General features: G+C 40.9%; 1 protein-coding gene and 1 long non-coding RNA gene across 2 annotated transcripts in view; one reads left to right on the forward strand and one right to left on the reverse strand.

The window, feature by feature from the left end:
* The window catches only part of LOC134761011 (uncharacterized), a 231,232-nt gene extending 213,828 nt beyond the window's left edge, over nucleotides 1-17,404 (forward strand). Inside the window, exons 4-5 of the long non-coding RNA XR_010139197.1 lie at nucleotides 9,794-9,989; nucleotides 16,739-17,404. This is a non-coding gene — a long non-coding RNA (uncharacterized LOC134761011). The remainder of the gene's footprint in view (nucleotides 1-9,793; nucleotides 9,990-16,738) is intronic.
* The window catches only part of CACNA2D3 (calcium voltage-gated channel auxiliary subunit alpha2delta 3), a 939,714-nt gene continuing 926,548 nt past the window's right edge, over nucleotides 8,885-22,050 (reverse strand). Inside the window, 4 exon segments of the mRNA XM_054552049.2 lie at nucleotides 8,885-9,256; nucleotides 9,258-9,293; nucleotides 9,558-9,637; nucleotides 9,859-9,974. Of these exon segments, the coding sequence (XP_054408024.1) occupies nucleotides 9,218-9,256; nucleotides 9,258-9,293; nucleotides 9,558-9,637; nucleotides 9,859-9,974 (271 nt within the window). The 3' untranslated portion in view covers nucleotides 8,885-9,217.

Raw genomic sequence — 22,050 nt, forward strand, 5'->3', positions numbered from 1 at the left:
CTGTGATGCAAGGCTGCTTCAACATACGAAAATCAATAAATGTAATCCAGCATATAAACAGAACCAAAGACAAAAACCACATGATTATCTCAATAGATGCAGAAAAGGCCTTTGACAAAATTCAACAACCCTTCATGCTAAAAACTCTCAATAAATTAGGTATTGATGGGATGTATCTCAAAATAATAACAGCTATCTATGACAAACCCACAGCGAATATCATACTGAATGGGCAAAAACTGGAAGCATTCCCTCTGAAAACTGGCACAAGACAGGGATGCCCTCTCTCATGACTCCTATTCAACATAGTGTTGGAAGTTCTGGCCAGGGCAGTCAGGCAGGAGAAGGAAATAAAGGGTATTCAATTAGGAAAAGAGGAAGTCAAATTGTCCCTGTTTGCAGATGACATGATTGTATATCTAGAAAACCCCATCGTCTCAGCCCAAAATCTCCTTAAGCTGATAAGCAACTTCAGCAAAGTCTCAGGATACAAAATCAATGTACAAAAATCACAAGCATTCTTATACACCAATACCAGACAAACAGAGAGCCAAATCATGAGTGAACTCCCATTCACAATTGCTTCAAAGAGAATAAAATACCTAGGAATCCAACTTACAAGGGACGTGAAGGACCTCTTCAAGGAGAACTACAAACCACTGCTCAATGAAATAAAAGGGGATACAAACAAATGGAAGAACATTCCATGCTCATGGGTAGGAAGAATCAATATCGTGAAAATGGCCATACTGCCCAAGGTAATTTATAGATTCATTGCCATCCCCATCAAGCTACCAATGACTTTCTTCACAGAATTGGAAAAAACTACTTTAAAGTTCATATGGAACCAAAAAAGAGCCCACATCGCCAAGTCAATCCTAAGCCAAAAGAACAAAGCTGGAGGCATCACACTACCTGACTTCAAACTATGCTACAAGGCTACAGTAACCAAAGCAGCATGGTACTGGTACCAAAACAGAGATATAGACCAATGGAACAGAACAGAGCCCTCAGGAATAACACCACATATCTACAACCATCTGATCTTTGACAAACCTGAGAAAAACAAGCAATGGGGAAAGGATTCCCTATTTAATAAATGGTGCTGGGAAAACTGGCTAGCCATATGTAGAAAGCTGAAACTGGATCCCCTATACAAAAATTAATTCAAGATGGATTAAAGACTTAAACGTTAGACCTAAAACCATAAAAACCCTAGAAGAAAACCTAGGCAACACCATTCAGGACATAGGCATGGGCAAGGACTTCATGTCTAAAACACCAAAAGCAATGGCAACAAAAGCCAAAATTGACAAATGGGATCTAATTAAACTAAAGAGCTTCTGCACAGCAAAAGAAACTACCATCATAGTGAACAGGCAACCTACAAAATGGGAGAAAATTTTTGCAACCTACTCATCTGACAAAGGGCTAATATCCAGAATCTACAATGAACTCAAACAAATTTACAAGAAAAAAACAAACAACCCCATCAAAAAGTGGGTGAAGGACATGAACAGACACTTCTCAAAAGAAGACATTTATGCAGCCAAAAAACACATGAAAAAATGCTCACCATCACTGGCCATCAGAGAAATGCAAATCAAAACCACAATGAGATACCATCTCACACCAGTTAGAATGTCGATCATTAAAAAGTCAGGAAACAACAGGTGCTGGAGAGGATGTGGAGAAATAGGAACACTTTTACACTGTTGGTGGGACTGTAAACTAGTTCAACCCTTGTGGAAGTCAGTGTGGAGATTCCTCAGGGATCTAGAACTAGAAATACCATTTGACCCAGCCATCCCATTACTGGGTATATACCCAAAGGACTATAAATCATGCTGCTATAAAGACACATGCACACGTATATTTATTGCAGCACTATTCACAATAGCAAAGACTTGGAACCAACCCAAATGTCCAACAATGATAGACTGGATTAAGAAAATGTGGCACACATACACCATGGAATACTATGCAGCCATAAAAAATGATGAGTTCATGTCCTTTGTAGGGACATGGATGAAAGTGGAAATCATCATTCTCAGTAAACTATCGCAAGGACAAGAAACCAAACACCGCATATTCTCACTCATAGGTGGGAATTGAACAATGAGAACACATGGACACAAGAAGGGGAACATCACACTGTGGGGACTGTTGTGGGGTGGGGGGAGTGGGGAAGGATAGCATTAGGAGATATACCTAATGCTAAATGACGAGTTAGTGGGTGCAGCGCACCAGCATGGCACATGTATACATATGTAACCTGCACATTGTGCACATGTACCCTAAAACTTAAAGTATAATAATAATAAAATAAAAAAATTAAAAAAAATAAAAGATGCCACTCAAATATTTCTCTCTCTTTACTAGTTTATTGCTAACATTTTGGCCCTAGCATAATTAAAATATGGGTTGTTTAGTATAGGATCTTGTGGTAGAATTTTTATTAACAAGATTTTGACAACCTAACATAGTCAGGATACAGCAGTAATAGTACATCGAATGCTACGGTTTAGGACCACACGTTACAGCATAGCCTAAAAAAAGTAACTGCTTTGAGGTGGCCAATGCTGGCAGAAGCAATGTGATTTTATGCTTCACTTTATTATATATAATCGTGGGAACAGAAAGAAGATATTGTACTGAACTGCATTATGCCAACCTATACCTTTTGCCCTACAACTAGCACACTATGTGAATTATGCTGTTTATATTAATAGTTATATGAATATGTCATTAGATTATACTAGGGTGCTTCCAGCGTTTGAAATAATGCTACTTTGTGTGATGCTAAAGTAAAAATTATAGTCACATTTGTAATATAGTATTTCCAATATCCATAGGACTGACACTATTCTAGTGTACACATCTGTAATGCTGCAAGGATGTTCCTAACTCATCATATTATGAGAGCTTCAAAAATTGGCAGCAGCGATATTCCAAATTAGGAGATTGACAGATTAGGCCTCACATATCAAATCTGTCCTGCTGCTTCTTTTGTATAGCTCACAGTATAACAGTGGTGTTTACATTTTTTAACGCTTGCAAAAAAAAAAACCTCAAAGGAATAATATTTTTGGCATATAAAATATATGAAATTTGAATTTCAGTGTCCTTAATGTCCTTAAATATAGTTTTATTAGAACATAGCTGCTTTGGAGCTGTAATGGCAGAGTTAAACAGCTGCATCAGAGACAATAAGGCCCACCAAGTCCAAGCCAATTACTCTGGCTCTTTAAGAAAAATGTTTGCTTATCCCTGGTTTAAACAACCCTACATTGCCTGTAACAAGTGGAAAGTATTGTATTTTGAATGTAGTAAAAATGAAGCCATCGTGTCATATTACAATATGCTGTTTCTAATCATAGGCAACACAAGTATCGCTATAATCTACTATTGTATATTTTCTTTACAGTGTCCAAATGCTGCTGAATTATAATATCCTAAACCAGAAAGTATTGCTATCTTGACTTACTACCTAGAAGAGGGAACTGGTGTCTGATATAAGACGGGACTATGATCCCCAGCTGCATATTGTTATGGTTAAGGGTAAAAAGTGTGGAGTAAGGCCTTGTTTCTTACTGGCCCTAGTAACTTTGGGTAACTTGCTTGTTGGGACTTAGTGCATCATTTGGTGGTCCCAAGATTTACATGAAATGTTGTAAAGGGCTCTGCGTGGTACCTTGTAAACAGAAGGTTTTGATAAATAATATCATGCGGGTGGCTTATTCATTCAGCAAATGCTTTCTGGGTATCACTGAAGTTGGGGAGTTACTCCAAGCATTGAGGATACAACAGTCAACACAGATGAGTCCCTGCCACATAGGATATGAGGAGGGGACTCTGGCAGTAAATGAGAAAATGATAAATTCTAGTGAGTACCGTGGTATGAATGAAACAGTAGGTAGTGAGAGAGCATTCCTGGGTGTTCGGTGGAAAACTGCTGAGGCCTGGATGACAAGGAGGCCACCACCTGAGTAGTTTAAGATACAGTGTAGCTAGATTGCTATTTTGTTGAATCTGTAGTTTACTCTCTTACACTATGGAAGAGGTTCCCAGCATTGGTACAGTCAACCTCCATAATTTAGATGCCAGTGGGGATCCTGAAGGTTAATGGCATCTATTAAACTGTAAAGACAAAATCCCTAATAATCCTTAAGGATTAGAATAGGGCTCCTCAACTTTGGCACTGTTGAAACATTTGGCCAAACAATTCTTTGTTGTTGGGGGCTGTCCTGGGCTTTGTAGGATGTTAGCAGCATCCCTGGTCTCTATTCATTAGATGCCAGTAGCACTGCCCCTTCCCCTACAATGTATCTTCTGCCATTGCCAAATGACCCCCCTGGGGCAAAGTTGTCTAGGTCTGTAACCACTGGATTAAGGGAAACGATGCCTGCAAAGCCCCCAGTAGGAATTTTGGTCACTACAAGCTGCATGTGTGTGACGAAGTCCTATCAGTAGAAATGCCCCCAGCTGACTCTCCAGCAAATATGTGCCAATTAGAGACATCTTTGCAAAGCTTCCAAATTGCAGACACTGCAAATGGCCATCGGGGGTCTGTTAAATTATTATGACCTCTGATATTGATAGTAATAAGGCTGTGCTCTTTCTGCCTATGATTTTAATATTTTACTGTAGAGTCTCCTATACCAAGAGCTATATTATTATCCTCTACAGTGCTGTACTGTTCATAATTTAAATAATAATGTACATTTCCTCATCCTAAATTACTTCACACATTAAATAATAGTTTTTACCAACACCATTACAATCCTATTTTAGTGTGCTACATTATTCTAATTCTGTGTTCCCTTCAGTACTGCTCATAAAAGGACGGCACATGGCGCTGGCTAGTCTTTAATTTTAGGACACATGGAGGTATCATTGAATTGTCTTGTCTACGCTGCATTTTAGTATTCTACTCTCAATAAATATTGCAATTGTTCTACTATAATTTTATGAATTTTACCTAGTATATACATACAATGAATTTTATAATTATACATGTATATACATGCATATATGAAATAGTTCTATATTTTGGGAAGAATGTTGCTACACTATGATTAGCTACAGATGCCTTCTGAATCTGTTACAAATTATATTGAATGTCACAGCCTATAACTTTAGTAACTAATTGTGCTACATAATGCTCTATTAAACTATCTCACATTAATTAGTCATAAACTGTACATTTTAATAAAAAGTTCTCTGATAAGTTACCTTTGGATATGTTTGGTATCAATCATATTAATATTGCATACAGAAATCTCCTACTGCAAATTTTAGAAAGACAACATACTCTAGAATATCCTAAAGAGAGGGAAGAAACTATGAAATATTTGTTGGGGACAGTGGGATAGAAGTCGATTCAGGAAAGAATTTGTCTCAGGGTGCTTACTGGTCTGCCCAGGTATGCTAGGCAGCCCAGATGTGCTCAGCAGCTCAGGTAGCCATAAAAGTGTTACTGTGACTTGTGTATTCTAAGTGAGATATGGGGAGAAATGAAGACAGGGGAGGGCTGCTGGGCAGCAGACAGTGGCCTGGAAGTGGGAGGACCGGAATAGCAGCCGCACTCAGGGAGGTGAGTTGGCAGGCTGGTACTAGAGAGCAGGGAGTGGAGGCCAAGCAGTTTGGAGAGATGGCAATAAGATCAGTGGGTGGGAGACGCAGAGATGTCATAGTACAAAGTTATTGGCAATTCATTCATCCATTCGAAGTACTTCATTGGCTGAGTGCCCTGACTCGGAAGCAAAATTGCTTGGCTTCTAATCTCATCTCTGCTCCTTTCCAACCATGTGACTTTTGGGAGCATGACTTTTCCCCTTGTGCCTCCATTTCTCCACGTGTATAATGATGATCAGAATCACATCTACTTCCTAGGTGTGCTGTGAAAATCCCATGAGTTAAACAAGGAAGTCACTTCAAGTAACACCAGGCAGAGAGAGTCAGATCACAGTAAACAGTAGGTGCTAGCTTTGTCACTGTTATTGGTGGTTTTAGTTGTATTATAGGACAGGCACTGTTCTGGGAGCTGGAGATGAAGTCATGAATGATAGAGGAGTCCTTGACCTATGGAGCTGGAATACAGTAGGTGAAACTGAAAATAAAATGATTCCAGATACTGATGTAAAGGAAAAGTAAAACCGAGGAGCGGGGCTGGGGGAGAAGAGCAGCTGTACCAGGGGTCTCTGAGGAAGGAATTTTTGAAGGGAACATAGATGTTGGGAAGGAGCAGCCGCATGAAGACCAGGGTCTAGAGCCCTCCAGGCAGAGGGCACATGAAAAACAAAAGCCTTGAGTGGGCACCATGCCTGGCATTTTCAAAGGCTTGGAGGCAGAGCCGTGGAGCACAGCGGGTCTGGGACAGAGCAGCACAGGATGGCATGGGAAAGGGAGGCAGAGTCCAGAGCCGAGTCCCTGTAGGTCCCACGGCTGAGTGGATGCCAACCTAGCTTCATATTAACATCACCTGGGGAGTTTTAACAAAAACTAAAATACCTGGGTTCTGCCCCAGAGTTTTCGTTTGTTTGAGATGGAGTCTTGCTCTGTCGCCCAGGCTGGAGTGCAGTGGCGTGATCTTGGCTCACTGCGACCTCCTCCTCCCGTGTTCAAGCAATTCTCCTGCCTCAGCCTCCCGAGTAGCTGGGATTACAGGCACCTGCCACCATGCCCGGCTAATTTTTGTATTTTTAGTAGAGACAGGGTTTCATCATGTTGGCCAGGCTAGTCTCCAACTCCTGATCTCAGATGATCCGCCCACCTCAGCCTCCCAAACTGCTGGGATTACAGGCATAAGCCACCATGGCCGGCCCGCCCCAGAGATTTTTGAAAGGTCTCTGAGTGATTCGAACACACAGAAGACTCAGAGAACCCCTGCTGTGGACTACAGTAAGGGATGTGTATGTTGTTTTAATTGCACTGGGCAAGGCTAGGATCAGATATTTGTTTCCGAAAAACTGCTCTGGTTGTTGTGTGGAGAACGGACTGTGGAGTGGGACTGGGTGGTCGCTGACAGTGGAAGAGAGGAGACCAATGAGGACATAGGTGTTCAGAGACCAGGGACCGGGGGTGGGGCGGGGGGTGGTGACTGGGAAGAGGATGGCAGCAGTGAGGGGCTGGGAAAAGTGATGGTCAGGTTTGGTGTTTGAAGGGCACAGCTCGTGAGACTTGCTGCAAGGTGGGTTGTGGGGGAAAGTGCAAATCGGGTGGCCCCAAGGTTTGGGGTTGGAGTTGTGTCAGTGGGAAGAAAAAAGTTTAATGGAGGGGGATCATGAGTTGTGCTTAGGACACATTAAGTTGGAGAAAATTATTCAATTTCGGAGTAGATAAACAGAGGGTCCAGTTGCTTGGAGCTGTTGTGAGAACAGCGAATCAGAGGTGCCTGGTGGGTCAGTTACACAAATGTAATCCTGACAAGGGCATGAGGCACAGTGTGACTCAAGGATGCTATATTTATGCCATAAACAGTTTAACAAAAATGACTCCATCGTTTAGAATGAGACTGGGAGTGGAATTATACGTAATTATATTACATGTATTTTGCATCATTTGCATTAAATTATGGGCATTATAACACAATATGCTTGACTTATTGTTGCCAGTTTTTAAGAACTGTAATGGAGAATCGTAGGTTATGTGATGTTATTTTTGTTAAAAATTAATTAAAATACGATTTCACTCTCTTATAAATCATCTAACTAACTAACTTGCTCTCTTTTAAAATCACCTAAATTTTCCTATAAATCACCTAGATCTGTGATAAATTCATCTTTCTCAGTATTAAGCTCAATTTTCCTCTGGTCATCACCTTAGGTATAAATAGAATGTCTTTATACTTGTGACTTTATGGGTTTAGAGTCTTATCATTCCAGCTTAATAAACTGTGGCTCCTTATCTGATATCAGTATGTCAGTGTAAATGTAATATATCTTTATATTTTATGAGCAACAAATGAATTTATTCATTTACCAAGTGCACAGACTGAGTAATATCAATTGTCACAATTCTATAGCCCCATGGCTGTTGAAAGTTTGGCAAGTTTGGCAAGTTTGCCTGTTACAGTATTGTGATGTTGAGAACAAACAGCACTGGAGGCATAGTAATTTTAAAAGTTAGTTATAACAAAGTAGTGGAATCATTTTAGTATAAAGCAGTACAGTGACATCAGTTTTTCTAAAATATCAAGAGGATAATGTGCCCCTTTTTAAAAGAGTTTAAGTAGGATTCTCTGGATAACTAACTTTTAGATGTCTGTCCTATAAAGTAAGGCATTCTCTACTCTGCCTAGGCATGGAAATTATTGCACTTTATTTAGTAACCCTGATCCAGTGAAATCTGTTTTCTTTGGGTCAAGAGCCAGTGTTTAGAAATGCTTACATGTCTGGGTAGTTTCATCTCATAATACTTGAGATCTAATTTCATATCTTGTTTATGGGGAAAGCCAGAAGCCAAATTTGTAATCATTGTTCTTTTCCTCCTTCAAGTCTCTTCAGACCGAATTCCTAGGATTTATGACTTCTTTATTTCTATTCCCAAATAATTCACCACTTGAATATGATGAAAGCTTGTGTTTGCATCCAAATTATGATTTTCATTGAAGTTTAGTTCAACAAAATTCACGGTTCTATGTAATGAACTCTTCCCATGTAGATATTTTGATGATATACTTCTATAAATATTTTTATAACTGAGAGTGAAGCATCTAAACAATTGTTAAATACGTGCCTAGAATGTGCTTTAGAACAAAGGTTCTGCCAACAGCCATCATTTCCTGGTTTCTGGAATGGGGACCTTTTCCCCCATGCATTGTTTTCAGTTGGTATTCTTAGCAATAAAGTGATGATAAAATCCAAACACAGAGATTATGATTTTAATATACTTTATTTAAAAAGTACACAGTTTTAAATTGGTTTCAATAGGTTTCAAGCAGAAGGGACACTGCCTACCACTTGCGGTCCCATTTCTGATGAAGGGTGATTATCATGTGGCAAACTCACATTTGCATGACTGGCAAAGTAAAAAGATAACTTTTTGTCAACATATCTTTAAGAGTTTATATCACGCACAGTTTAAAATCATGATGAGATGCTGATGGTTGGACTATATTCATGTCTCGTATGTTGCACCATATTTTGGTTCACAGTTTATCCATGATTTAGCATGCCAAGAGAACATCTCAGTCAGTGTCACCTTGAGAAGAGCATCAAAAGCAGAGGGAGCAGAAGAAGGACTGTCTGGGCTTGGAGACTCGGCGCACCCCCACACTCCCTTGCATTCTCCTATGGGGAAAGGCAGGGGTTGGTTAGACGGAAATAGACTCCAGGACACCTTCAACTTTCCAACCATGTGGATTCCCCAGACCTCTCTCCCCTTTCTAATGTAAGAACGAAGTCTTCTGGGACCTAGATGATGGTGCAGATTCAGTTTACTGAAAGGGATTATTTTCTCATGAGTAAACTTTTCAGCTGTAGTTCTTTGACCAGTGTGAGACTCTCATGGTGATTCTGATGGGAAAAGGAAACAGGAACAGTTCTCAGACTTACCTCAGGATGGAAGCCATGACAAGATTCTGGGCGCCTTCTGATCTTCTGGGCCTTTAGACGTTCACACTTAAGGGATTCATTATGTTGACTGTAGTTAAGGCATGTTTCCAAGGATTGCTTTTTTCTACTCTGCATTTCAGAGGTCAAAACTTGGCAATGACAACTCTCTTAACTACTCTCTCTCTCTCCAACAGTGGAAAGGATGTAATTTTCCTTCTCTAATATTTCTCCCCCAGGTCTCCTTACCACTGATCCCCCTTACTGGTTTCCGTGGTAGTGAGTGGACCTGCACACAAAAGGATATACCTGATTTCAATGGGTGCCATGGTGATGGGGGCCACAGATTCACAGAGGCAGCTGCTGTCCACCACCACCATGAACAGGTTGCTGCTTGGGATTTGCTGGATGACAAAGGACCTGTTGGAACAAGAGGTAGCGAGACAGTCATTTACCATCATGAGGAAGACTTCTCTCCTGGGTGGTAGCAACTACCATATTTTGTAAAGCAAATTTTGGAGACTGTTTTACTACCAATGTTACTTTTCTCCATGAGGCTCTTCACTTACAAATACCTAGCTTCACTAGGAAAACAATAGCTATGATAACATGCAGCTCATATAACTCACCTTGGAAAAACTGAAATGCTGTATGTACAAAACACAAGAGTCAGAGTTGGCCCAATCACCTGTTTCCAAGGTTTAAGAGGTTAGACTTTCAAAGCCTAATTTCCTTCTCCCAGAGCCTAAACATTACCCCAAGTTACATCTGATGTTCCTCTAAGTGGCGTTTTCTCTCCTCCTTCCCTCAACGATAGACTGAAACTATGTCATACCAATGGCAAAAGAGATAGTGAACTTCTTAGAGCCTTCCTTACACTGCTTTGCACAATGTCTGCCCAGTATACAGGAACAGTGTTTTGAATGAGATTAATGCTAGTCATTTATGAGGTCCCACACTTCCCAGAGCCCAAGTTCTGTAAGAACCAAGGCTGTATATCTGCTCTGACCTTCTGATCCATCAGGATAGTTAGTCCAACTTAAACAAGCTTGGCAGTGCCTCCTTCTCACATTGCCCAACATGGTGAAGTAACAAAGACACTATAAAATAATCCTTTAACACAAAACACTACTGACTCTTTGGAGGAACAAATGAGGGATCAAAATCTCATATTCTTCCAGAACCAACAGATTAGCTAAATATTTAACTCCAGGGTTAGAACCCCTATCACATAGCTTTTCATAATATATCATTAAATTCAGTTTAATAGATTTTAACTTTTAACAAATGGACATTAACAAAATTGTCAGTTTCTCCAAAGTTTTATCTTCATTTGCCTTTCTCGCAATAAATTTGTTCCATTCTTTTGAGTATATCACCATGGTGAACTAAAATCATGCAATGAAGAAAAGTCCTTCTGCTTTATCGGACGTTATAAAGAAGGGACGTTTTAACCTGTTGCCACCTCATATGTTGAATGATCCATGAATGCCCCTGAGACTGCAACACAACTGGTTTCTTTTCTATAAATGCCCAATGCCCATCTAATATCCCACAGTTATGTTCATTTTCTACATCTGTAGTAGGGAACAGGGCTTGCCACTGTGCAAAGGTGTTTCCTCAATGCCTTAACCACTATCCACACTGGGATACCTACTCTCTGCTCTTCCTACTCTTGTCTAGAACTATATGTGGCTTCAGAAAAATATTCAATCTTGCTGACTGTTTGGCTAATTAATTTCATCTGTATCTATCTATATCTGTATCTGCTTTACCTTCCCTCTTTCACACTAGACTCTTTCTTGCCTATGCAAGAATGTTACTCCAGCAATTGGCCTCTTCTGAACGGATTTTGCCCATCAACATAAATATATTCTACCTGAGATAGCTCTCATCAGAGAACCAACAGTTTCCACCTTTGAGGCGGCAGGTTACCAGAGTCTCAAAGAAAAGTACAAAACCAAGATCACAAAACACTCTGAAGAACAAATGGCTGACTAGAAGATTAAGCCAAGTGTGTCTGCCAGATGAACAATAAAGGAGAAGAGATGAAAATATGACATAAAAGATCCAAAGGATAAAATATTTTTTGCACTGAAAAAACAAATCCAATTCTTTTCAATGAGTGGGCCCACTGAAACATGAGTAAAAAACTTCCTATCAATCATCAAAGATACAGACCAATCCTAAAAGCTTCCCTAGAAACAAGTTACTTAGAATGAGAGTAAAACTAGTTTCTCAATGGGAGTACTGAAGATGAAGAAACAGAGTAATATATTTAAAGTTTTGAGGAAAAAAGAGAGTCAAAGGTATGTCAGTGTCCAGAGAAAAATAGATTCTAAATCTCTGTAGACATTTATAGAAAATTATATTTTCAAATTAGGAATAATCATTGAAAAATATTTAAAAGTATTTAAAACCTGATCAATCTGGATAGCATGAGAAATTAAACACCCCCCTACAGACACATGACTGCCAGTATAAGCCTAAAATTATTACCAATCACAATAACTGTGAAGTTGTTAGACTCACATATTAAAAGGCAAAGACTCTTAAATTGGGTTTATAAACATTATGCTGTTTGTTTGCCACAAACACTCCTAAAACAGAATGACATAGGAGAAGGGAAAAATATACTAAAAATACGCTAACAAAAAAAGAAACAGGTTCAGGTTTAGTAGTAATATACAAATATTCAGAGTAAAATAAATATCATTAAAATATAATAAATAAAAGAGTTCATACCAAAAAGTATTATAATCCACTAACAAGATAAAATATGATTCTTTAGTCACATAATGATCATAGTATACAAACTGAAAGAAATAACAAAAGGGATTTCTGAAAGCATGATCTGTTAAAAATAAGGACCCAAAACTCTTCAGATATAAACAACACAGAATATAAATTATTTTCAAACACAGGGAACTGCAACACATTCCAAAGAACCTATAGTACTGATTACACATTCTTCTTTTATGGTAGAGTACAATTAGAAATTAATACCAAAAAGATATAAATAGTGAAAATTAAAAGTTAAAAAACAAACACCTTTCATCAATCCTTGAGATTTGATAATAGCCCAGATTCACATTTGTGCGGTAGAACCTTAGACATTTTCATCAGAAAAAATAAATAAAGGTTGCAAATATTTGACTAAGTTTTCAAATCAAGAAGCTGGAAAAATAAGAAGATAAACCTGCACCTGTGCCCTATACATTGTCTTGCCCCTTGTCCACCGGATTGAGTATTAATGTCCCTCTGCAAAGCCTATCTATCTTTCAGGCTTCTTCAAGGATGTGACTGGTGGAAAAGAAGGGATAGGTGACCACTGCACAAATGGTTTCCCTCATCTACTAGCCCTTCCGGGAGGTTGGCAAACATGCTGTCACATCTCCCAGCTCAGGAAAAACAAAACTGTCTCTTAACCCTCCCTCCTGCAACCACCCCATTTCTCTATCTTTCCTTATAACACAACTCCTCAAAATAATTATCTATAATCCTTCTCTCTCTCCCTCCAAGTCTCTCTCTTCATACATCTCCCTCCTTCAGAAATTGTATTCCAACAAGGCTGTAGTCCTCATCACTCCAACTGAATCAGTTATTGCCAAGGACACCAATGACTTCACCACTTTCCTTCTGTCTCTTCCTCCTTGCTTGTTTACTGTCTGCCCCTCATAAAAGACTGTAGTTTCCAAAGCAACAAGGCTGCATCTGACTGCCTGAGGTTATCAGTTATCTCTAGCACCTAGGGTTGTGCCTGGGACAGAGCAACTTTTCAGTAAATATTTGTTGAATCAATGACAGAACTTGAAATGATAAAGGCAGAAGAATAAAATAAAAATTAAACTGTGAAGATAACCAACAGAATCAAACTCTGGTTTAAAAGCTTACTGACATAAATTAACTTTGGCACTCGTGATCAAGAAATTAAGTCACAAAGTATCATTATAACCTGTAAGATACGGGAGCATTGTCAACATTTTTTGGTGACTATTATGTATAGCATTGTAAACAATCTGAGAACTTAAGAGAAAACATGCCTTTGGGGATAAAGCATAAGTTATCTACATTTGGCCAAGCTATAAAAATCATGAGCAGACCAATTGCCATGAACAAAACTGAAATGCTCATTGAGAATCTACCCCCAGGTGAATTCTACCCAATCACCCAAAGAACAGATATTGCTGTGTTCATAGAAAACCCACATGAACCCACTGACCAACTATTAGAACTAATAAAAGAACTCAGCAAGCTGGCTAGTTACATAATCAGCATATAAAACCACAGCCTGACACTGGCAATAACCAATGAAAAATATTTGTGAAATAAAGAACCATTGATAGTATCAATAATCAGTATAAAACGCCCAAGAATAAATCTAGTAAAACATATGCCTTAATGAAGAAAATGATGCGAATTTACTGAGGAACATAAAAATACTAGCTAAAAATTGGAGGGAAGTACGATGGTGGTGGAAAGGAACACTCATATTTTAAATATGTCATTTCTCTCTTAATTAACTTTTTAATTCAAAGCAATTTCAATAAAAATCTCAATAGGATATTTTATGGAATTTGAGAACATGATTCTAAGATTCTTTCAGAAGAGTAAATATAGAGAATAGTCTGGACAATCATAAAAAACTGGGTTTTATAAAAAAGGGAAGGGCAGTTGCTTGCCATACCCAGTATCGAAACTCGTGAGACAATTCATAGAAGAGGAAACACAGGTGAGTAACAAATAGGTAAAAGCGGGTTCAATCTCACTAAAAATTAGAGAAGTATAAGTGAAAATAATGATTTGACTAGGACATGGGTAAAAATTTAAGTTTATGATAATATCAAATAATGGAGAAAGTCTGAAGAAATGAATACTCTTCTATACCACAGGTGGGAAAGTGAAATTTATAGCTACTATGAGGACTATTTGTTATTATTATAGTGGAAATCTTTTACACCCTATTTCTCTGTAGTTTTACTTCTCAGTAAAATAAACTCTTGTTTAGAACCCAAGAAGTCATGTACAAAGATGCTCTTGGTAGCAATGTTCACTGTAAGGAAAAAAAAAGCAAAAACCCCACCTAAATGTCCAACAATGGGGCAATGATTGAATAAGGAAGAATATGTCCACTCGGTGGTCGTCTTGGCACCAGGTGACAGGGTAAAGAGGATCTCTATTTACTGTCATGAAAGGAGAACCAAGACGTTGAGCGGGAAAATAATGTTGTAAAACTATACGTAAAGTACCAGTATTTAAGAATATTTAGGACTATTTAAGAATATTTAATTCTGCTACAGAGAAACAAGAAAAATAAATGAGATGGATAAAACTTATAAGATGTATTAGGTATAGATAGCACGTAAGTGACCCATGACTCATGTTAGACTAGAGTAAATGGACTCAATAAGTACAGCATATGCAAGTTCAACAGAAATAGTAAAGGAAGAACATATGAAGTGTCTTCCTACAGAGAAGAAGTAAGGGAAGGACCACATAAAATTAAATGCACTCAATTCTTAAGGCACAGACCTTGTTGTCTCTAGGTTGATAGCTCTCTCCGGGTTCATCCTTAAATTAACTCACTGGCAACATCCATTCTCTGCCTGAGACACACAGATAAATGTGTGGCTGCTCAGGAGGTTACAGGCAAGCTACACACTTGTCCTTGCACCTCTCCAATAAGGCAAGTGTGTGTTGGCTGCAGGCACCTTCTGCCTGCTGAGGCCCTGTTCCAGACTGAGGACCCTCAAGTGTGGTCCTCCTCGCTACACCATCAGTGGGAGAGAGAGCAGGAGAGGGTGGAGACAAGGGAAGGGAAAGTAAGGGAAGATGGGAGAGAGAAGAGGAGAATAGAGGAACAGTGCATAACACAGGATACAGGGAGGGTGATCCTCCGCCCTCTTTCCCCTTGCTTCTAGCCATATGCTTTAAATGAATTCAATCAGCCAAGTGATTTGAGCATCTTAATTTTTTGGTAAGCCTTTTTGTTTTATAACCTCTAGGATTACTTGCCTGGTAAGTAGTTGGCATTTAAACATAAAGTGAGTACAAAAAAAAGGCACATTTCTATAAATTCTTTATGTCTATCTCTCTGTCTTTATGTATGTATGTATGTATGTATGTATGTATGTATCTAATGCATGGATGTATAAATAAAGGTCAGGAAGGTTACACACCACACCAGCAACAGTGGTTACCTCTGAAGAAAGGACTGTGACAGGGAGTAACTGTCAAGGGACACTTGAACTCAATCTGTAACCCTGAAGTTCTCTACAAGGAGAATGTATTAGTGTCTTCTTCAAATAAGTATAAAGTGAACTGTGAGGGTCAAGCCCATTTTACAAAAGAGAAAACTGAAACTCAACAACGATAAGTAAACTCTTACCATAGCTATATGAATAAGATAAAATTATGCCCATTTTACAGATGGGGAAACAAAAAACTAAGTACCTAGAGTAACCGGGGCAGAGCAGAGGTTCAAACCCAAAGTCGCAGCCCTCCGGAGCCCAGACTAGTGTGGTTCTTTTGCCACAGGCAGCAGACTGTCTGTCTCGTGCTGGAATGATTAGAGCTCAAACTCCTTGAGGACAGACCCAGAGTGATCACTCAGTGCAGATGCTTAATGACAGCAAATGCAAGATATCATTGTTTTCAAAGTCCCACAGCCAACTTTCCTTCTTTCTTTCCCAAATCCTAGGAGTTGAAAAGCCCTGAAAGCAGCTACACTGAGAGGAGAAAAGCCGCCCCCTACAAAAGATTTGCCAGCGGAAAGATTAACTACTTTTCCATATTTTAAAGACTTACTGTCTGCTTATTAACATGGTGCTTCGGAGGGGCCTGGGCAATGTTAGCTGTACATTTATGTGTACAATGTGTATTTATGGCCCAGGGTGCAGGGTTGAACTTCATAAAACACACCTCCATCCAGCTGGGCCCAGCAGCCAGGCTGACATCATAGTCAGAGGAGCTGTGGCCTGTTGGGTTTGCCTGGGAGCCAAAAAAGGCGAGGAGGGAAATGCCTCAGCAGAGAATCACAGTGGTTGTTTCTAAGCAGGGATAGGTCAAAATGCGTGAAATAAATCAGGTCCTCGAGGGAAAGGGAGTTGGGAGAGGGAAGCAATTTTGATGTGTCCATTGCCAGAACTGAAATAATCCAGTCCTCCCTTTCCCACTCACTACAGACAGAGAAAGAACTGGAGGGAAAAAGATGATGCGATTTCAAGACAGCCTCCCCTGACAAGACAGAGTATTTGCCGCACACTATCTTCCGAGAGGGGCTTTCCTGAGCAAATGATGAAAGCGATCACCATGCCTCCCTCGTACTCCCTCCAAACAAGCACGCAGGATGGGAAGGAACGCAGGGATAAGATCCCCCGAGGACCACAGGGTTGCACATATGGAGAGCTTGTTTGGCTTGCCTTTCATTAAATGGGTACAAAACTGTAGCTTGAAAAATATTTGGTCAGGATAGAATCTTAAAACGTTTTGACCCCAGACTGGTATATTTCACCCTTTATAGATTTTTACCCTTTATATAGATTCTCTAGATTTTATCCAAAGATAAAATGAAAGCCAATGAGTCGGTCCCAGGGAGCAACTGAATTTGGCACTGGCCCTGTTCATAGTGTCCTGTTCCCCGGCTGGATGGGGCACGTGACTGTGGCGCTCCACCAGGATCCTGTTCTCCTTGGAGGTGGAAAGTGGCCCTATCCCCCACCTGCCCTGCCCCAGCAAGTACCAGGTTTCCCTACATGGACCTGGGCCCATAAGTTGAGAGCAAACATTTGGTGACTGTTTAAATTCAAAGGAAAACTTAATTATTTTGTATGTGTTCTAGCATAACTGGATAGCCATCTTATGAGACAGTAGGAGGGAGGTGGACAGGAAGAGAAATACACAAATATTTTCTCCTTATGATTATTGATGCAATGATCTCAAATGAAATGTAGTAACTAAACCTCAGCAGGACACTGAAAAAGCAACATAGCATGCCGCAGTGAGGACTGGCTTAGAAATGCAAGTGAACAAGATTATTGAGTGGTCCCAGCTTAATAAAAATAGAAACATGAAACAATTCTTTTTTTCTCTCTTTCGCTTTCTTCCTTTCCTTCCCTTCTTCTCCTCTCCTCTCCTTCTCTCTCCTTCCCTCTCCGTCTCCTTCTCCTTCCTCACTCTTCTTTCTTTCGACATGGTCTTGCTCTGTCGCCCAGGCTGGAGTGCAGTGGTGCAATCGTAGCTCACTGCAGCCTTGAATTCCTGGGCTCAAGCAATCCTTCCCACTCTGTCTGTCTCCCAAGGAGCTGGGACCACAGGAGCATGACCCATGCCTAAGGGTAAAAGTATCTCTTGGAGGGAAATACCTCTTTCCATGAATACTGACATTCTTGTTGGGTAGGCCCTGACCAGTGTTCACATGGCAGACAAAAGGCAGGCCCGTTTTCTAACCCAAATAAGGTTGGAGTGGGAGTAGGGGGTTGGGGCAGGGTTTCCAACTTTAAATTAGTGCCAGCCAACTCTAGAACTTGTGGCGCATGGTGTCACTTGGTCCTCCCCTAAATCTGGGACTACAAAAAATCCCGACTTGACATCCAGTTCACATCCCAGAAAATCTGTTCATGTAAGACACCCTATACAGCACTGGAAAACAGCCAATGCTGTGGGATCTGTTCAGTAGGTGCCTAAAAGACACTGGACAGAAATCCCATTCCTGAAAAAAATCCTGAAAAGAACAGAAGTAAGCACCCATTTGTGAATCAAATTTAGCATCATGCTTAGGATAAAACACGCAGAGCAGGCTAATTAGAGTCAGAAGAAGGCAAGGAGGCTCACTCTCCTCTGTTATTTATCCTTGTTCTAAAAGTGCCAGCCTATGCAATTAAATCAGAGAAAAGACAGATGATTCTCTGTTGGAACAAAGGAAGTGTCCTCAGGTCCCTAAAACTTGCCCCTGCCCCCATCCCCATAATCATTTCCTCCGTTTCCCTATATATCTTAATGGTTACCCTCTATGCAGTCACCCAGCCAGAGATCTCCAATGAACTCTGAACATCTTCCTCCCTGAACATTGCCATGCTCTGGTTTGACTATGTCCTTAATGCCTCTCAAATCCATCCTCCCATCTCCATCCTGCAGGGCCAGGTTTATGGGTGCGACCAGCGTAGTTGCAGAGGGGCCTACTCTCAGAAGGGCTGGTTACTTGGAGTTCAGTGTTCTGCAGGCATGGCTGTCTTAAAATTCTTAACTTTATCTTTGAATTTGTGTTGTATAAGTGAAGTCCAGAGGCCAATGGGGCATGCACAGGAGTGGAGAGAGGAGGGCTGTGAGGAGGGGGTGATTGAGGCTTGCCTCATGTACAGTTGCACTCTCCTCCATCTCTTAAGGGTGTTTCCAGCTACCTATTCCCCTCCTGCACTCAGCCCAGCAACTGGAGCCCTGCCCCCCACCTCACCTGCACCTGGCTGGGCCTGGGCCAGGCAAGCACAGGGTCAAGGCTTGGGAGTGACTGGCAGTGCCACAGCATGTTCAGTGGGTGACTTAGCAGGGGCAAACCTCCCGCCCACCCTGATCCAGGTAACAAGTATTTGGTATTTGATGCAAAGATTGAAATCCCTTGTAGACTGGCTGTGCCCCATGAGTAGGGACAGCAAGCCCCTGGCAAGGGGAGATTTAGTCCCCTCCTCCAGCCAGGACACAGCACCTCGGTCCTGTGGCTAGTGGGAGGGAGAAGCCCTGTGGCTGCTGAGCTGCACACCCCACCGGGTTAACTGGGCAGGGCTCCTTAAGCACTGGGCCAATGTGCAGCCCTGTGTCTGAAGGAGCACAATATTAAAATAGCAAATTAAAAAATCATGAACAGTCAGAGACCACAGAAAGAAGGAAAAAGTTTTACCTTTTAGTACCTTTAATACATTTTTTTGCTTTTTAAACAAGCAGCCCACAATTTTATTTTGTGCTGAGCCTGGCCAAATACGAAGCCAACCCTGCTAATCTGCAAAATGTTAGGCTTATCTTCCAACTGGTCTCCCTGCCATGGCCCATTCTTGAGGTGGTCCTTCCCAAGTGCAAGGCTGACACCCCGTCCCTCTTTTTACACCTTTCCACAGCCCCTGTCATCTACCCGATGGTCTTCATTGAGTGAAGCAAACAGGGCCTTTATGTTCTACCTGGCTCTCTCTCCAGCCTGATGTGTTCAACCATCCCAGGCCCAAAGCCACCTTCCTGTCCAACATCCAGGCTGCTGACCTACCCACAAGCCCCTGAGTGTACCATGCTGCTTCTCTCACAGTGCTGAGACCCAGATGGAGCTCTAATTCTTACCTTGGTTGCTCACTGGGATCACCTGAAGAGCATTTTGTTTTGTTTCATTTTGCATTTTTTTTCTACTGATGGCCATGCCTAACATAAATTATATTGGAATCCTTGCAAGAAAGACCAAGGCATCTTTTTTTTTTTTTTTTTTTTTCTTTTCTTTAAGCTTCTGGAGTGATTCCAACATCCTTCAAGGCTGAGACTGTCTGGTCTAGAATTGTGCTTCTCAAGCTGAGTATGCTTATGGATGACCTGAGGATCTTGCTGAAATGCCAGTTTCTGTTCAGTGGGTCTAGGGTAGGGCCCATGATTCTGCCTTTCTCACCTTCTACCAGGCAATACTGATGCTGCTGGTTCGGGGACCAGCAAGCTTCTAAGTGTTGAAGCCACCTCCTCCCATACCTTTGGAGAACCCCAATTCAGTTACAAAAGACTTATTAAATGTCACTTTCTCCATTAAGCCCTCCTTCTCAAAGGGAAGTATGTCTTCCTCCATTCTCCCATGACATGTTGCAGGTACCTGTATCACCCATATAAAATCCACAGCCTTCTATATGTGTGTGGAATTACATGCTCACAGCAATTTTGCCATCCTTGTACTGCTACACTGGAAATGACTAGGACAGACACCAGCACTCTAGGCTACATAAAGGATAGTCTGAAAACTGTCAGCTTTGGAGTGTGTAGAAAATTCTCTTTTCATAACCCAGGAAAACGAATGGAAGAGTTACCTTCTAGGGCAGCTAAAAGTGAGATCCAACATGTCAGATGGGAGGCAGAGGTCACACACCTTAAGAAGCCATAAACAAAACAAATAAGAAAACAAATGGTTTCCCAATAGGAGCTCAAATCAAAAGCCGTAAGGACAGATGCCTCCAATTCTATGGGTTGGTGGCAGTTGGAATTGATTTAATCATCAATACAGTATAGTGAGTAGGCCAGCTACTGTCTTCCTTTCCTCCATCTTTCTCTAGGTAACCAGGCAGACAGCTATTAATATTTTGTTTTGTAATTTGGGTAATTTTGTTTCCTACTAGACTTCTGAGAGCAAGGCAGAGACCTCCTTTTTTTTTGTTTTCTACACGTCATTGAATAACAATGGAAAATGAGTAGAAGAGACAGCCAGGTGTGGTGGCTCATGCCTGTAATCTCAGCACTTTGAAAGGCCAAGGAAGGATGGTCGCTTAACCCCAGGAGTTTGAGACCAGCCTGGGAAACTCATAGTGAGGCTCTATGTCAAAAAAAAAAAAAAAAAAAAGACAGATATGATGATGTGTGCGTGTAGTCCCAGCTACTCGGAAGGCTGAGGCAGGAGGATCACTTGAGCCCAGGAGTTTGAGGCTGCAGTGAGCTATGATCATGCCACTGCCCTCCAGCCTGGGGAACAGACCAAGATACTGTCTCAAAAAACAAAAAATGAAAGATAAAAATATGATTCAAAGTAGCACAAGCTCTTTGGCAAATGGGTTTCACAGAATATAGTACAAGGTTTAAGCAGCCCAGAATTTTTGTTTATTCTCACCATTCTTCAAGGTCCACAACCACTTTCAGAAAACAAATAGCCCTGTCTGACCTTCTATAGAAGTTTCTCTTTGATATCCAATCTCCCTTTCTTTTGGTACAAATATCTTCCTTCTGGGAAGGACTGCACCCTTCCCTCAGGCAGCCCAGGTGCTTCTGAGGAGCCAGCCCTGTCCAGGCATGCTGTCTAGACCTAAGCGGATTGGTACAATTCCTTCCCCTGGAGAAAGCAATGGGTTCAGAGATGGGTACTGAACCTAAGTTATTTCAATCAGTCTGAAATGCAGAATTCTTATCTCTACTCCAAACATATGAAAACAAAGACATTTTCAGCCTCAGGAGCCACTGGCAGCTTTCCTGCGCTCATGAAGGGAAATGCCTGCTGGGAAATGCATAGAAAAAACCTGGATCTTGGTCTTAACCTTTGGGAAACTTGAGTAAGCCCTATCTGAAGCTTACATCTCAACTTTTCCCTGTATTGTTTAAGCTTGCTTGAGTTGAGCCTCTGTCATTTGTAAACAAAAGGATATTAAGTGATAAGCTCTTAAATTCCGTATCATCACCACTACATTGCCTGATCACCCTGCAGTTGGAAAATCTAGGCTTTAGGGAGCTGAACCCCAGAAGCCATAAGCACGGCTCACACCCGGTTTACCCTGGATGG

Source organism: Pongo abelii, chromosome 2 (genome assembly GCF_028885655.2).
Source record: "Pongo abelii isolate AG06213 chromosome 2, NHGRI_mPonAbe1-v2.0_pri, whole genome shotgun sequence".
Classification (NCBI taxonomy): domain Eukaryota; kingdom Metazoa; phylum Chordata; class Mammalia; order Primates; family Hominidae; genus Pongo; species Pongo abelii.